The 14,468-nt window shown below is 42.5% G+C and overlaps 1 protein-coding gene across 1 annotated transcript; it reads right to left on the reverse strand.

Moving 5' to 3' along the window:
- Positions 1–10,403: 10,403 nt before the first annotated feature.
- On the reverse strand, positions 10,404–13,635 carry LOC103427929 (galactan beta-1,4-galactosyltransferase GALS3-like). Its single transcript, XM_008366014.4, has 2 exons — positions 12,182–13,635; positions 10,404–10,991 (listed from the first exon to the last, which is right to left on the reverse strand). Exons 1-2 carry the CDS (start codon positions 13,402–13,404, stop codon positions 10,646–10,648), a joined length of 1,569 nt encoding a protein of 522 aa, XP_008364236.2. The 5' UTR covers positions 13,405–13,635; the 3' UTR covers positions 10,404–10,645.
- Positions 13,636–14,468: the final 833 nt, after the last annotated feature.

Raw genomic sequence — 14,468 nt, forward strand, 5'->3', positions numbered from 1 at the left:
GTTGTCCGTTTCTTAGTTAAAGGTAGAGACATACATGAGCCGCTCCCCACCACCTCCTTCTGAGGTCGTCATTTTGATCATTCCAAAACTCGTACACGGTGTACATGTTTATCATCAAAAACACATACGCACTCTTTTCTCGTCACCAAAGCAACCAAAATCCTTGTCTTGGCAGGAAAGGTCCATATACACGATCCATCTTCTGGATTCGTCTTTAGTAGACTCTATTGACAAAGAATGAGGATCCTCCCCGGATCCTCTTTGTGAGGATTTTGAAGATCTTTCAATCACGTTCGTTCAACGTATATCATGCGGTCAGTTTTTGTCAGGTACTGTTTATATTCAATTTTAAATAAAAAAAATTACAATGATTTATGACCGCACGATGTACGATAAACATATGTGACTGGAGGATCTCCGAGATCCTCACAAAGAGGATCCGGAGAGGATCCCTCCTCGAAAAAGTGTTGAAGTTTTAGAGACGGGCCAAATAGTCTAACACTAATATTGTCTTCAACTTAACCACTTGCTAGCCTAGCAGGAGTGAAATTTTATCCTAAAAAACATCGAAGTAGTTAGAAATGAAACCATGTAATATTGTCTCAGCTGACAAAGAGCCTTTGATTCTTTCGCCAAAAGATGTCACTTCATCAGCTTCCTCGGAGGAGTGGAGTGTTCTGTGATCAGATATTTCAAGTTACATTCAGAGCTCAATATTCAGACAACCAAACCACTTTTACGATAAAGACACTTATTTCCTTTGAGAATCTTTGCCATACAATTTGATACCTATTCAACGGACCTATATTTTTACAAATATAGTTGATGGTGCTTAATCCGGTGTAGAAGACCTAGAACTTCACAGTGATTTGCATAACCTTGTCTTCACGTTATAGAACCAAAGGCTAAGAGTGTTCGTTCATCAGCTGAAGTTCCTCAATTCAGGAGTCAACAACGCATTTCACCACATCCATCATATTTCAAGACATTCATCCGGCCTAACTCAGTAACAAATTGACACGCCCGCATCAACAAAGTCACCGAAAGACGTGGTTAACTGTTAGTTATTTCAGCTTACACGTCACATAAGCTATATAGTTTTTAGGACAACACTAACACAAAGTTATTATAATTTTTTTGAAAGCTACAGAAATTACGTGGCAGACAAATCACAATTTAACATCGGTATCCAAACTTTCGAGCATAGATAAATAAATCTTTGCATATAAAAAGTCGGACTGCGTTTAAAAGATAAATCTACCTTATCTTGGACTATGCAATATTCTACAATATGATGCTTTATAAACATTGGATGCCTCATAAAATGTAATGCTTGGAAATGTAAAAAGCTAACCATGTTTAATTATTCTGTTAATCTTGTTTTAATCCATGGATTTATCTATCTGGTCAAGAGAAAAAGGAAAATCTAAAAAAGCATCCTAAATCCAGCAGGACAAATATTAAAAGTGAGGGGTAGCAAATAAAGCAAAGCAAGGAAAGGACACTTAAAAAAGCAAATTTGCCACCAAAGCCACCTCCAATCAATGCTTGCAGTGCCCTGTGGTCCCTTCCTCCATACCGACAGTGCATCCCAAACAATTTGATTATTTACTAATTAAATTACTATAAATAAAAAGAATCAGAATATCAAAAATTAAGAGAATCAAATACTAAAAAGAATACAACATAATCTAATATATTCAAATTTTCTTGTTTTATCTTCTTAATTTCCCTTCTCATCTTGAAATATTGCTTCTTGATTGGGAACCGTTTACTTTGAATATCTCCTTTTACAGATCATTCATACAAAAAATCGCTAAATCTGAAATAATTTATTCATCTAATTGGTATCGAATAAATAAAAAAAATCATGTTTCTCACATAAACACTAAAATTTTAACAACGTTAATCGAACAATTAAATGACTTATAATTATGTTGATTTTTTTGCGGAGTTGACATTTAAAGGTGATACGAAAAATGAACAATTCCAATCATTAAACAACAACAACAACAAAGCCTTTTCCCACTAAGTGGGGTCGGCTATATGAATCCTAGAACGCCATTGCGCTCGGTTTTGTGTCATGTCATCCGTTAGATCCAAGTACTCTAAGTCTTTTCTTAGAGTCTCTTCCAAAGTTTTCCTAGGTCTTCCTCTACCCCTTCGGCCCTGAACCTCTGTCCCGTAGTCACATCTTCGAACCGGAGCGTCAGTCGGCCTTCTTTGCACATGTCCAAATCACCGGAGCCGATTTTCTCTCATCTTTCCTACAATTTCGGCTACTCCTACTTTACCTCGGATATCCTCATTCCTAATCTTATCCTTTCTCGTGTGCCCACACATCCAACGAAGCATCCTCATCTCCGCTACACCCATTTTGTGTACGTGTTGATGCTTCACCGCCCAACATTCTGTGCCATACAACATCGCTGGCCTTATTGCCGTCCTATAAAATTTTCCCTTGAGCTTAAGTGGCCTACGACGGTCACACAACACGCCGGATGCGCTCTTACACTTCATCCATCCAGCTCGTATTCTATGGTTGAGATTTCCATCTAATTCTCCGTTCTCTTGCAAGATAGATCCTAGGTAGCGAAAACGATCGCTTTTTGTGATCTTCGCTAGATTGCTCCGGTCATTAGTGTGGATAAGTATATAAATGGATAGAGATAGGAAAGCAAACACAAGATGTACGTGGTTCACCCAGATTGGCTACGTCCACGGAATAGAAGAGTTCTCATTAATTGTGAAGGGTTTACACAAGTACATAGGTTCAAGCTCTCCTTTAGTGAGTACAAGTGAATGATTTAGTACAAATGACATTAGGAAATATTGTGGGAGAATGATCTCGTAATCACGAAACTTCTAAGTATCGGAGTGTGGTGTCGTCTTGACTTGCCTTATCTGTCTCATAGGTAGATGTGGCATCTTCTCTGGAAGTACTTTTCCTCCATCTAGGGGTGGTATCTTTAACTGGTGGAGATGCACAAGGTAATGTATCAATTTCACTTGAAGCTTACTTGTAGTTTCAGGCTTGGTCAAGCGCGATACAAACCATGTAGTAGGAGTCCCCCAAGTCGCCGAGCTAGGGGGTCTGCTGAAAGAGGTGACAGACAAGGTAAGCAATCAGAGCTCCGACTGATTGTTCACCTTCTCCCCATCTTGCAACAGCATGAAGGATAAAGAGAAGAAAAATGAGAAGAAATGATATGAGATACTTTTGCTTTTGAAGAAGTAACTTTCCACAGGCTTATTCTTGAACTGAGCTGGAGGGTTTTCTGGTTTCCTCCAGAGTATAAGGCCGACTGAAGAATTTGAGGGTCAAAACAAGTCCATCAAATCTAGAGTACGTTCCACCCTGCTGATATGGGATACTTTTGCTTTTGACAGAGTAATGGATGTATCGGCACGTGTGCTGTTACGCTTGTCTCCACATGCTTCCTTGTATCCTTCGCACTTGCCCTATCTGTTCCTCAAGCAGATGCGGAATCTTCCCTGGAAACATAAGATGTTGAAGATGAGTACTCGAGAGCAATGCCAGGTAAGTAATCAGGTAAGGGGTTCCAGGCAGTCATTTCCTGGCTGGAAGCTTGATTCCAAGTGCTGACTGATTGCTCTCTTTCTCCTTGTCTTGCAGGTAAAAACAAGGCCAAAGGAAAAGACAGGGAAAAAGCATGATATGGGATACTCTTGCTTTTAACCCTGATGATATGAGATATTCTTGCTCTAGTATAGCTTGTTTGCAGAGGTATTATCGGGGGGAAAGAAAGCTGAATATTTCGAAAGGCTTCATTGGGAGTGCCCTCTCAGATATGATGAAGGGTTGAGCATTTTTGCAGGTCTGCCTGTCCGTTGGGGATGGAGGTCGACATATATAGGCGTCTCCCTAACAACAAGTAGTAATGCTATTCCTTTACCCTGCTTGGTCATAGCACGGTAGTGGGAGCTGTCAGTTTCACATGTTTTAACTCTGTCAGAGCACTTTGAAAAAGTGGTCTGTGGTATCTGGCTCTCGAGATTCGGAGAACGATGCCTCTTCGATTTTTGAGAAAGCAATCATGCTGGGGGTCTGGCTCTCGAGATTCGGAGAGCAGTGTCTCTTCGATTTTTGAGGAAGTAATCATGTTGGGAGTCTGGCTCTCGAGATTCGGAGGGCGGTGCCTCTTCGATTTTGGAGCAAGCAATCTTGTTGGGAGTGTTGTCTCGAATTTGAGTAAAGGTTGGGCATGTTTGCTAGTCTACCTTGTCACGAAGCACAAAGGTTGACACACAGGGACTTTCCAATTATCCAGCAATGGTACTGTTCCTTTACCCTCTCTTCGATTTTGAGAAAGTAGTCATGTTGGGAGTCTGGCTCTCGAGATTCGGAGGACGGTGCCTCTTCGATTTTGGAGCAAGCAATCTTGTTGGGAGTGTTTTCTCGAATGTGAGTAAAGGTTGGGCATGTTTGCTAGTCTACCTTGCCACGAAGCACAGAGGTTGACACACAGGGACTTTCCAATTATCCAGCAGTGGTACTGTTCCTTTACCCTTGTGGGTAATAATATGGTAGCTAGACCTTCAAAATTTATGTGTCTAAACTTTGTTAGTGCTGTTTCTTTGCTATTCTTTTACCTTTCTTGGTCAGAGCGATGTAGTGGGAGCTGCAAGCTTCACGTGCTCAACTTTGGCAGAGAACTTTGGCAGAGAACTTTGGCAAAGTTATCTGTGGTACCCATGAGCTATTGTTGCGTGTGGGAAATGGGTAATTGAACAGTAAGATTCATGTGCTTTCTACTTCACCAGAAATCTTCGACAGAATGCCCATAATTTCTGCAAAGCTGAGTGTGCGTGTGACAGGTGCTGACAAGGCTAGAAAAGTAGGTGCCTCTTCGATTTCTGAGATCGGCCCTCGTGGTCTCTGAGCAGCCCAGCTTTTGAGAAAGCGAGCGCCTCTTCGATTGATTCGGAGAACGATGCCTCATCGATTTTTGAGAAAGCAATCATGCTGGGGGTCTGGCTCTCGAAGATTCGGGGAGCAGTGTCTCTTCGATTTTTGAGAAAGTAATCATGTTGGGAGTCTGGCTCTCGAGATTCGGAAGGCGGTGCCTCTTCGATTTTGGAGCAAGCAATCTTGTTGGGAGTGTTTTCTCGAATGTGAGTAAAGGTTGGGCATGTTTGCTAGTCTACCTTGCCACGAAGCACAGAGGTTGACACACAGGGACTTTCCAATTATCCAGCAATGGTACTGTTCCTTTACCCTCTCTTCGATTTTTAATAAAGTAGTCATGTTGGGAGTCTGGCTCTCGAGATTCGGAGGACGGTGCCTCTTCGATTTTGGAGCAAGCAATCTTATTGGGAGTGTTTTCTCGAATGTGAGTAAAGATTGGGCATGTTTGCTAGTCTACATTGCCACGAAGCACAGAGGTTGACACACAGGGACTTTCCAATTATCCAGCAGTGGTACTGTTCCTTTACCCTTGTGGGTAATAATATGGTAGCTAGACCTTCAAAATTTATGGGTCTAAACTTTGTTAGTGCTGTTTCTTTGCTATTCTTTTACCCTTCTTGGTCAGAGCGATGTAGTGGGAGCTGCAAGCTTCACGTGCTCAACTTTGGCAGAGAACTTTGGCAAAGTTATCTGTGGTACCCATGAGCTATTGTTGCGTGTGGGAAGTGGGTGATTGAACAGTAAGATTCATGTGTTTTCTACTTCCCCAGAAGTCTTCGACAGAATGCCCATAATTTCCGCAAAGCTGAGTGTGCGTGTGACAGGTGCTGACAAGGCTGGAAAAGTAGGTGCCTCTTCGATTTCTGAGATCGGCCCTCGTGGTCTCTGGGGAGCCCAGCTTTTGAGAAAGCGAGCGCCTCTTCGATTTCTGAGATCGGCCTTCGTGGTCTTTGAGCAGCCCAACTTTTGAGAAAGCAAAAGGCTCTTCGATTTCTGAGATCAACCCTCGTGATCTCTAAGCAGCTCAGCTTTTGAGAAAGCAAACGTCTCTTCGATTTCTGAGCAGGCGCCTCTTCGATTTCTGAAGCTCCGTCGAGTGCAGATTTTTATAGGGGCTGGCATTAAGTTCTAAAGCACACTTGAATCTCCACCAGTAGAAGCTTCATTCTTGCACTTCTAAGATCTTGATTTGTCCGACCTCTTCTCTCTTCAACACCTTTGAAAATGTCTGGCCCATCCGACCGTCGTTTTGACTTGAACCTTGTTGAAGAGGCAGCCCCGCCTTCTCCAGACAACATATGGCGCCCATCCTTCGTCTCCCCTACTGGTCCTCTTACCGTTGGGGATTCCGTGATGAAGAATGATATGACCGCTGCGGTGGTGGCCATGAACCTTCTCACTCCCAAAGATAACAGACTACTTTCCAAACGGTCTGATGAGTTAGCTGTTAAGGATTCGCTGGCTCTCAGTGTTCAGTGTGCAGGTTCTGTGTGTAATATGGCCCAACGCCTATTTGCTCGAACCCGCCAAGTTGAATCATTGGCGGCTGAAGTGATGAGTCTCAAACAGGAGATTAGAGGGCTCAAGCATGAGAATAAACAGTTGCACCGGCTGGCACATGACTATGCTACAAACATGAAGAGGAAGCTTGACCAGATGAAGGAAACTGATGGTCAGGTTTTACTTGATCATCAGAGATTTGTGGGTTTGTTCCAAAGGCATTTATTGCCTTCGTCTTCTGGGGCTGTACCGCGTAATGAAGCTCCAAATGATCAACCTCTGATGCCTCCTCCTTCTAGGGTTCTGTCCAGTACTGAGGCTCCAAATGATCCCCCTCCGGTGCCTTCTCTTTCTGGGGCTCTACCAACTGCTGAGACTTCTCCTAAGCAACCTTTGTGAAGGCTCCCTCTTGTGTGTTTATTTTGACTCATGTATATGTACATATTTGTAGCTTATCGGGGATATCAATAAATAAGCTTTCCTTCATTTCAACGTATTGTGTTAAATACACCAAAGCCTTCTTCGCTAAGTTCTTTGAATTTTCTTTTGTTGAAGCTTGTATGTTGAAGCTTTCTGAGTGGAGCATGTAGGTTGGGGTAGTGTTCCCTTAATTTCCCGAGTGAGGAAAACTTCTCGGTTGGAGACTTGGAAAATCCAAGTCACTGAGTGAGATCGGCTATATGAATCTTAGAACGCCATTGTGCTCGATCCTGTGTCATGTCCTTCGTTAGATCCAAGTACTCTAAGTCTTTTCTTAGAGTCTCTTCCAAAGTTTTCCTAGGTCTTCCTCTACCCCTTCGGCCCTGAACCTCTGTCCCATAGTCGCATCTTCTAATCGGAGCGTCAGTAGGCCTTCTTTGCACATGTCCAAACCACCGTAATCGATTTTCTCTCATCTTTCCTTCAATTTCGGCTACTCCTACTTTACCCCGGATATCCTCATTCCTAATCTTATCCTTTCTCGTGTGCCCACACATCCAACGAAGCATCCTCATCTCCGCTACACCCATTTTGTGTACGTGTTGATGTTTCACCGCCCAACATTCTGTGCCATACAGCATCGCCGGCCTTATTGCCGTCCTATAAAATTTTCCCTTGAGCTTCAGTGGCATACGGCGGTCACACAACACGCCGGATGCACTCTTCCACTTCATCCATCCAGCTTGTATTCTATGGTTTAGATCTCCATCTAATTCTCCGTTCTTTTGCAAGATAGATCCTAGGTAACGAAAACGGTCGCTCTTTGGTATTTCTTGATCTCCGATCCTCACCCCTAACTCGTTTTGGCCTCCATTTGCACTGAACTTGCACTCCATATATTCTGTCTTTGATCGGCTTAGGCGAAGACCTTTAGATTCCAACACTTCTCTCCAAAGGTTAAGCTTTGCATTTACCCCTTCCTGAGTTTCATCTATCAACACTATATCGTCTGCGAAAAGCATACACCAAGGAATATCATCTTGAATATGTCCTGTTAACTCATCCATTACCAACGCAAAAAGGTAAGGACTTAAGGATGAGCCTTGATGTAATCCTACAGTTATGGGAAAGCTTTCGGTTTGTCCTTCATGAGTTCTTACGGCAGTCTTTGCTCCTTCGTACATATCCTTTATAGCTTGGATATATGCTACTCGTACTCCTTTCTTCTCTAAAATCCTCCAAAGAATGTCTCTTGGGACCCTATCATACGTTTTTTCCAAATCTATAAAGACCATGTGTAAATCCTTTTTCCCATCTCTATATCTTTCCATCAATCTTCGTAAGAGATAGATTGCCTCCATGGTTGAGCGCCCTGGCATGAACCCGAATTGGTTGTCCGAAACCCGTGTCTCTTGCCTCAATCTATGCTCAATGACTCTCTCCCAGAGCTTCATTGTATGACTCATTAGCTTAATACCCCTATAGTTCATGCAATTTTGTACGTCGCCCTTATTCTTGTAGATAGGCACCAAAGTGCTCGTTCGCCACTCATTTGGCATCTTCTTCGTTTTCAAAATCCTATTGAAAAGGTCAGTGAGCCATGTTATACCTGTCTCTCCCAAAAGTTTCCACACTTCGATTGGTATATCGTCTGGGCCTATTGCTTTTTTATGCTTCATCTTCTTCAAAGCTACAACCACTTCTTCCTTCCGGATTCGACGATAAAAAGAGTAGTTTCTACACTCTTCTGAGTTACTCAACTCCCCTAAAGAAGCACTCATTTCATGTCCTTCATTGAAAAGATTATGAAAATAACCTCTCCATCTGTCTTTAACCGCGTTCTCTGTAGCAAGAACCTTTCCATCCTCATCCTTGATGCACCTCACTTGGTTTAGGTCCCTTGTCTTCTTTTCCCTTGCTCTAGATAGTTTATAGATATCCAACTCTCCTCCTTTGGTATCTAGTCGTTTATACATATCGTCGTAAGCCGCTAACTTAGCTTCTCTGACAGCTTTCTTCGCCTCTTGCTTCGCTTTTCTATACCTTTCACCATTTTCATCGGTCCTCTCCTTGTATAAGGCTTTACAACATTCCTTCTTAGCCTTCACCTTCGTTTGTACCTCCTCATTCCACCACCAAGATTCCTTTTGGTGTGGGGCAAAGCCCTTGGACTCTCCTAATACCTCTTTTGCTACTTTTCGGATACAACTAGCCATGGAATCCCACATTTGGCTAGCTTCCCCCTCTCTATCCCACACACATTGGGTGATTACCTTCTCTTTGAAAATTGCTTGTTTTTCTTCTTTTAGATTCCACCATCTAGTCCTTGGGCACTTCCAAGTCTTGTTCTTTTGTCTTACTCTTTTGATATGTACATCCATCACCAACAAGCGATGTTGATTAGCCACGCTCTCTCCTGGTATAACTTTGCAATCCTTACAAGTTATACGATCCCCTTTCCTCATTAGAAGAAAATCTATTTGTGTTTTTGACGACCAACTCTTGTAGGTGATCACATATTCTTCTCTCTTCTTAAAGAAGGTGTTGGCTAAGAAGAGATCATATGCCATTGCAAAATCCAAGATAGCTTCCCCATCCTCGTTTCTCTCCCCAAAACCATGGCCACCATGAAAACCTCCATAGTTGCCTGTCTCCCTGCCCACGTGTCCATTTAAATCTCCTCCTATAAATAACTTCTCTGTCTGAGCAATTCCTTGCACCAAGTCTCCAAGATCTTCCCAAAATTTCTCCTTCGAACTCGTATCCAACCCTACTTGAGGTGCGTACGCACTAATCACATTGATAAGTTCTTGTCCTATTACAATCTTGATTGCCATGATTCTATCTCCTACCCTCTTGACATCTACAACATCTTGTACCAAGGTCTTGTCCACGATGATGCCAACACCGTTTCTCGTTCTATTTGTGCCCGAATACCAAAGTTTAAACCCTGAGTTTTCTAGATCCTTTGCCTTACTACCAACCCACTTAGTTTCTTGTAGGCACATAATATTTATCCTTCTCCTCACCATAACTTCCACTACTTCCATAGATTTTCCCGTTAAGGTTCCTATATTCCACGTTCCTAAACGCATTTTGCTCTCTTGAACTCTACCCTTCTGTCCTAGCTTCTTCACCCTTCCCCGTCTAATAGGATCAAAGTACTTCTTTTGTGTGTCCCGGGTAAAGTTGATAGGAGCATATGCTCCCAAACAACTTTGAGTGAAGTCGTTCGAAAAGAAGTTTCTATGGCCCCCTTGCTCATTTAACACTGCATCCGGGTGCCGATGGAGATACAGCGACCCTTGCTCACTTATCACTGTGCTCAGGCCACACAGCGCGCCACTTACGGGTGACGCCCTAGCTTTAGCGCGATTTTGTTCTGGATTCATTTTCATAAGGATTCGACGTGATCATGGAGTGCCGGCTGTCGACTACCTGACGCCCTCCCCCTCCTCCTTTATCCGGGCTTGGGACCGGCCATGTAAGACATAGGCGGAGTTAATTCCAATCATTAAACAATATTATAAAATGAGTAAGAGAGCCGAGAAGGTGAAACTCGAAGGTTTATATTATTCCCATCTATTTATACTCCAAACCATGTGACATGTCTGAAAACTATTATATACCCTTTTACTAAAAACTAATATACAAGGAAGAACTCTCAACCCTCCAAAGAATGTTCTGTTCTACAACCGTAATTAAATTAAACATTAACATAGAAAAAAACCAACAAGAAAATAAAATAAATAAAAATAAAAGGAATAAAAAAAAAGTGGGAAAATGGTGTGCCCCTTATTGTCTGGTGTTTTGTAACCTGGATCCAATCATCCTGAGCTCAAACTTCTTCACAGAGCCAGCGACACTTCTCAGCGTCGTGTCCACAGCATAAGGTACTTTGTCAACATAGATCTCGGTCGTGTTGATCAGCCGTCTGCAGGGCTCCCCCCGAGTGGCAATGGTTCCGTGGTAGTGGAAATACTGGATCCTGCTCTCCGTCTTGTGCGTTGTTTTTCCTGCTACATTCTGCGACATGTGCACGCCCGTGGCGTACACATTGCGCGGTTGCACCGCGTATTTCCGGTCCCTTCGTATCCCTCTCTTCACATCTTTGTACACAAGTTTCTCAAACCCCCATTTCCTGCAGCATCACAACATGTTCGGATCAGCATGTGCACACAGAATATACTTTTATTAAAAAAAATGGGTAAAATATACCCCTTAGTATTTCCGTCGTGGGTTAAAACTTAAATCCCCTAATTTCTTAAGTACCAACAAAACTCTCTTAATCTCTTGAGACTATAATTAATTTAATTTTTCAATGGTCAACATCAGTCTTAATCTTACTTAATCTCTCAAGACTTCTTTGTTTCAACTGATTCATTTCTTCACTAACCATTCTGTCATTTCCGTAAACAACATCATTTGATCATCAAGATTTTCCAATTCATTATCTTAAGATTAACTAATCAACTAATATATAATTAATTTCCAAAAATTCGATACCATATTAGTATGGCTTGCTCATTCTATGAATTAGCCTAAAATCCTAACCCGTGAGCGTAAACATATTGTTATGTTCAAACATTGGACCAATAATTTTCCGTAACCAGGATTAACATATAATTTTGATAATTGGGACCATGTCACATGCATCCCCTAGAAGAAAAGAACATCAATAATTGAAGAAAATATGCTTTCACCTTCACAAAACAAAGGCAAGAGTATCAGAAAGATGGGTCAAAATGTTAATAAAAGAAATAATTGGGGTCCTCCTCATGAATAAAAAAACAATCACTTTAGAACAAAGTTCAAAGCTTCAAAGCCCCAACCCCCACCACTACGCACCTGCCCTGGTAAAAATGAATGAGGAGGAGGACTAGGAGGACCCTTTGGCAAAAGCCGAGGAATGTGCCAAAAAACATTTCATGCGCACAGACAACTTGATCAAAAATTACATTTTTTCAACATCGAAGTGTAAAAAGTTGCAGAACTGTCGACCCACCACAGGAAACAATCACCCAAATGTAATTCGCAGAAACCCCATAATTATGCTTGCATTGCAATTTACAGCAAAGGTGACAAACATCTCATGCAACTATGTCAGAATCCAACTCCCAATCACCAATTGAAATCCAGAAACTAGAACCACAGACAAATCTCACATTACATAATATGATCTAAAGATTTGAATTCGCATTCTCGTAGTTTAGATTAGAGTAATTAGAATACCGCTTAGATTAGAGTAATTAGAATATCGCTCGAATCTAAAAAATGCAGCAAACCCGATTCGGAAAATGTAAAAAAACAGAGAAATGGTGAGATGGGTACCTGTAAGTTTTGTGGTAATCTTCGAGGAGGCAGAGCTTGCTGCTCATGGGCATCTGCTCAATGGTGAACTGCGTGTAATCCGACAGCGAATCGAGCACCGACTTTAGATTGCTCTTGGGAGGCATGTAAATGTACTCATCCACATCAAAGAAGAACATCCACTTCGCCATGAATTTATACCGGAACAAGCAATCATTCACCACCATGAACTGGTTGTGATAGTACCCATCGAACCTCTCCTGGTCCCTGATATCCTGCAGCGTCACGTATCCGAGCTCCATCCATGGTTTCAGCACCTCCAGCACCTCCTCATGGATCCCACCGGCGTCGTGGATGACGAAGTGGGATCTGGGCCCGAAGAGCCGGACGTGGTAAGCAATCCACTCCCTCACTCTCTGGGGACTCAGATTTCCGTACAACGAAGAGCCACAGTATATATAGTCGTATTTAGGCCGGGCGGTGAAGATTCCGGGGTTTAAAGTGTTGGGTTCTTCGGTTAAGACCTGGATTGTGTCGGTGGTGTTGAACTTCCGGTCGCCGCCGCCTTCGGTGGTGGCTAATAGGAGGAGTTTACCGCCGGAGTTGTCGGCATTTATGGGCTGGGAGAATGTGCAGTTCACGACCACGACTGTGTAGACTCGGCCGTAGCCCCAATCCGGCAGCACTTTGTACGCGATTGAGGAAATGCGTCGGGTCGAATTGAGATTCGGGACCCAGTGGCACTCGTATTTGGGGTTGGAGTAGACGTGGAGAGGCTTAGAGGCCAGGCCCACAATGGCGAAAGTGTTCATGCCGCCTCTGTAAGCTCCCATGGTGATGAAGCTGTAGGCGGCGGAGCCGTACGGGTTGAAGGCCCGCTTGAGGACGCCATTTTCCAGCACCTTGTCGAGCTCAACAGATGGCGGCGGTGGCGGAGTCGGAGGCGGCGGGGAAGATGGTGTTGATGACGGTGCTGCAGCTGCGGCGGTGGCGGTGGCGGTGGCTATATCTGACTGGCCCGGTGCTTGGGCGAGGGCCTGGACTTGGGCGGAAGTGCTGACTCTGGAGATGCAGAAGCGGAGATCGGAGGTGGAGATGGTGAAGCGGGAAGGGATGAATTGGAGAAGAGTAGCTAATGTGCAGAGGATTAACAGAGCCATCAGTAGTAGCTTCAGCTCCGCCGCGTAGTTCCAGACGACTCCAACGAACAGCTTCTTCTCCTTGTCTGCTTTCTCCTTCGCCATTGATGCGTGTAGAGCTTTCGTTTCTACTGAACCGGAAAGAGAGAGGAAGAAGTTGAAGTTCTCTCTCTGTCCCTGTGTCGTTTGCAATTCCCGTGTTTTTGGGGTTTATATATACGAGTGCGTGTGTGTTTTTTCCAGCTGTGATTTTGTGAATTTTTGTAATAATGTTTTTATTTTAGGGAATAATTGTTTGGAGAGGGAAGGAAATAAGGAAAGGAGGGTTTGGGTTTTCTGCCGGTCCGGTGAAATTTTATTTGCTTTTTAGGAAATTGGTGATTGCAACGGCTCTCTAGACCTCCAAATAATGCAGCAGTAAAATAAGAAATAGTAAAGAAATGTAAAGTGAAAACCGAGTTAATCGCAAGTTGCCCTCTGAGGAGTATTGTCCTTACATCACGTCACGACGTGAGTTCAAACCAAATCGGCTATTTAATCTAACATCTAATCTAACAAATATATCATTTGATAAAATTTATCTTTATTTGTAAATTGAAGGTTTTAGAAAATAACGTGTTTGGTACTAAAATTATTATAATTCACCTATTGCCACTTAATCTCGATGGTAAGTGCTTTAAAAATGATTGAAAACACTTTTGATGAAAATACTTTTATATCAATTCCTTATAAAAACGCAAATGAACATTGAAAAATCACTTCAAGTGTTTCTTTGGAACCCAAAAAAAAATTCACCAAAAACGCTTTAAATCATTTTAAAAGCAGTTCCAAACGAACTCGTTATTATTTGTATTTAAGACCGAACTTATTAATCAACTAGGACAGAATAACCAAGTCCTAGTGGAATGGAAAACAAAATTATCCAACCCTAAAGTTTCCTAAAAAAGAAATTAGAAACCTCAAATTCTATCCTTTGCTTTTGGGTTGTATGCTTTTCCGAAATCAAGCATGAGGTTGAATATCTAAAACGAACTTGTTGCCTTTACTTGATCGGTCTTATTAATTGTTGAACTCATGGAGTAATTTACTAAATTTCGTAATTAAAATTGTCTTAATTGTCGCCCTAATCAACTCTACTGAGGGTTTATAAGTTGCTTTTACTTGGGCAT

Source organism: Malus domestica, chromosome 05 (assembly GCF_042453785.1).
Source record: "Malus domestica chromosome 05, GDT2T_hap1".
In the NCBI taxonomy this organism is placed as follows: Eukaryota; Viridiplantae; Streptophyta; class Magnoliopsida; order Rosales; family Rosaceae; genus Malus; species Malus domestica.